The sequence below is a fragment of the Citrus sinensis genome, chromosome 7 (assembly GCF_022201045.2).
Source record: "Citrus sinensis cultivar Valencia sweet orange chromosome 7, DVS_A1.0, whole genome shotgun sequence".
Classification (NCBI taxonomy): Eukaryota; Viridiplantae; Streptophyta; class Magnoliopsida; order Sapindales; family Rutaceae; genus Citrus; species Citrus sinensis.
Window position 1 is genome coordinate 22977239 of NC_068562.1, and position 3044 is coordinate 22980282.

At 31.9% G+C, this 3044-nt stretch overlaps 1 protein-coding gene across 1 annotated transcript; it reads left to right on the forward strand.

Moving 5' to 3' along the window:
* The first annotated feature begins 437 nt into the window (after positions 1–437).
* On the forward strand, positions 438–2734 carry LOC102626631 (gibberellin 20 oxidase 1-B-like). Its single transcript, XM_052444144.1, has 3 exons — positions 438–980; positions 1345–1666; positions 2396–2734. Exons 1-3 carry the CDS (start codon positions 445–447, stop codon positions 2660–2662), a joined length of 1125 nt encoding a protein of 374 aa, XP_052300104.1. The 5' UTR covers positions 438–444; the 3' UTR covers positions 2663–2734.
* Positions 2735–3044: the final 310 nt, after the last annotated feature.

A 3044-nucleotide genomic window follows, 5' to 3' on the forward strand; every position in this document is an offset into this window, starting at 1 on the left:
CACTCGTCTCTGTTGTTGGCTCTCATTTGAAAAATCTTCCAACCTTTGCTTCCAATTAAGGACGGCGTTGGCCTTTCTCTTCTCACTCTTATTTAATTTTCTTTCCAAATAAAATTGTCTTATATACCTAATCTTATTCATTTCTATTATCTTCTATATATATTTTCTTTCAGAATCTATTTGCCTTATATATCTATAAAGAAGTATAAAAGGTATTAATCTTAATCATTTCTATTATTCTCATACATATATATATAAATATGGTATCCAATCTTAATCATTTCTACTATCCTCATATAAATATGTATAGATGGTATCTAATCTTATTCATTTCTATTATCTTCTTGTCGTGCTTATCACAAAAACTTATAACAGCTTAGCCATCTTTGTTTGTGTTCTATTTATAGGTTGTTTTGTTCCATTTTCTTTCCATTGCCTCTTATAATGAACTCCAATAAAGATTCATCAGTCGTTCTTCCGCAACCATCGATGGAGCAGACACAAAAAAATGGGAGTATTGTTTTTGACTATCACAAGTTGCAAAAACAAGCCAACTTGCCAACTGAGTTCATTTGGCCAAACTTGGAGTTAGCTCAGGAAGAGCTCAGAGAGCCATTGATAGACTTACATGGATTCTTAAGTGGTGATGAAAGAGCAACTGCTGAAGCAATCGATCTCGTCCGAGGAGCTTGTGTGAATCATGGATTCTTCCAAGTAATCAACCACGGTGTTGATGCAAGTCTTCTTAAAGCAGCTATTGAAGAAACCGACTCCATTTTCAAGCTTCCTCTTGAGCGAAAGCTCAGCATTCCGATAAAGACTGGTTTGGCAAAGGGGTATGCTGGTGCTCATGCTGGGCGTTTTACTACAAATTTGCCATGGAAGGAAACATTTACTTTTAATTACCATGAAAAGGATGCTGAGCCCCTTTTTGTTGACTACTTCAAATCTGTTTTTGGTCAAGATTTTGAGAGGAAAAGGTAAGTTTTGTTCATTTATTCGGTTTTTCTCTTTTTAAGGTGTAAATGAGTGAAATGCGAATTCTCAACTACGTTAATCCTTATCCACTTTTATTATTACTGTTAATGATTTGGACACAATGGTGATCTTTCTACATGTTCTGATTAGTAATTTTTTTTATAAGACACCACAACTGAGATCAACACTGGATCGAAATTTATTATTCTTATCAAAATAAAAACATATTTAATAGTATTAACTATCACATTAATATGAGTAGGATTCAAATAAGAATGGAGGCTTCATGTATCATTTCAAGAGATCTTAATTATCAGTTCAACCAACTAGTACTCACAATTTTCATTTCTCAAAAATATATTGCAGGTGGATTTATCAAAAATACTGCCAAGCAATGTGGAAGCTATCGGGAGTTCTTTTTGAGCTATTGGCAATGAGCTTGGGGGTTGATCGAAAGCATTATAAGAAATTTTTTGAAGACGGATACTCAATTGTGAGATTCAACTTTTATCCTCCTTGCAAGAACTCAGCACTCACTCTTGGCACTGGCCCTCATTATGACCCAAATTCTTTAACTATTCTTCATCAAGAACAAGTTGAAGGCCTTGAAGTTTTTTCAAATAATAAGTGGCAAACTATCCGACCTCGATCAGATGCCCTAGTCATTAATATTGGTGATACTTTCGTGGTAATTTTTGAATATTTTAGTGATTTATGTGTCTTAACTTTTCTTCATTTCTTCCTTATTTTTTTAACGAAAAAGTTGAATATTGTTAGAGTTATGATCACCATGTTATTGTATAATTTTATAAATCACGTAACTTTGTGTGCCTGAATTAGATTATCTCAAAATCATTGTATGTTATTACGATAAAAACTTTTTTTTGTTCATTTATAGCCTACAAATTTTTTGTTACATCTTCTGTTAAGGAATTGATTTTTAGTTTAACCAAATAGTTGAAAAGTATACCCAAAAAAAAAAAAAAAACTTGTGAATATTGACCAAAAATTTTGACAATTGTAATAAAAGACGGTTGTTCGGCACACACGACTGAATTTAGACTATTTAAATTTGTATGTACTCTAAAAATGTACGATGTTATATGAGTAAATGACCATATGCTGCCATATATACTCAGTACAGTTAAATGATTGCTAGCATATAATTAATTTATTTTTCTTGATAAAAGTAGTTTCTACCTAGTTTTATAATACAGCATTAACAATCTATGAAAAAAATTTCTTAAAATGTTGTTCTTATACATATATAATAGTGAAACACTGAGACCTTTATATGTTGCAAATATGATGTAGGATGTGACAGCTTTTTTTGTAACAATTTGGAAACATAATGACAGCGGATATATTTGGTCGTTCATTTGTTTGTTTGTTTAATTGTTTCATTTGTTTGATATAGGCCTTATCTAATGGGTTATACAAGAGCTGCCTGCATAGAGCAGTGGTGAATGGGGAAAGAGAGAGAAGGTCATTGGCTTTCTTTGTGAACCCAAAAGCAGACAACGTGGTGAGACCCCCACAAGATCTTATTTGCAGAGAAGGGACAAGACTATATCCAGATTTCACATGGTCACAATTGTTGGGCTTCACTCAAAAACTCTACAGAGCTGATGCGGCTACACTCCCAAGCTTTATCAGCTGGCTCTCGTCTTCCAAAGACCTCTAAGTCCTTTATAATAAGTGGGATTACTCTTGAGAATAAGTCTATGTATCTTCTAGTCTTTGAAGCTACCAAATTCATCTCCAATTCAATAAATTTATTATTAAAAATTTTAAAATTTTAAAATCTCAAAGTTATCCTTTTCTGATCTCTCTCTACTCACGACTGCATACTCTCACATTTTGTAAACTAAAATCTCAATTTCATTCTTTTTTAAATTCATTTTTTTATCTTTCTTATAAAACAAAATCTCTGCCTCATGCTTTCTATATAAATTTTTATTTTCAAGATATTTACTAACTTTTATGATTGGTAAAGATTAATTTCTTTCATGTACTTTAATAGCTGGAAAAAATTTATTATGTTCGTATCTGAAAGATAAATTTTG

Excerpts from the sequence above, each read along its gene's own strand:
- LOC102626631 (XM_052444144.1), top strand. The coding sequence starts at position 445 with ATGAACTCCAATAAAGATTCATCAGTCGTTCTTCCGCAACCATCGATG. Across the intron at positions 981-1,344 it reads CAAGATTTTGAGAGGAAAAG|GTGGATTTATCAAAAATACT; the intron begins GTAAGTTTTGTT and ends AATATATTGCAG. Across the intron at positions 1,667-2,395 it reads ATATTGGTGATACTTTCGTG|GCCTTATCTAATGGGTTATA; the intron begins GTAATTTTTGAA and ends TGTTTGATATAG.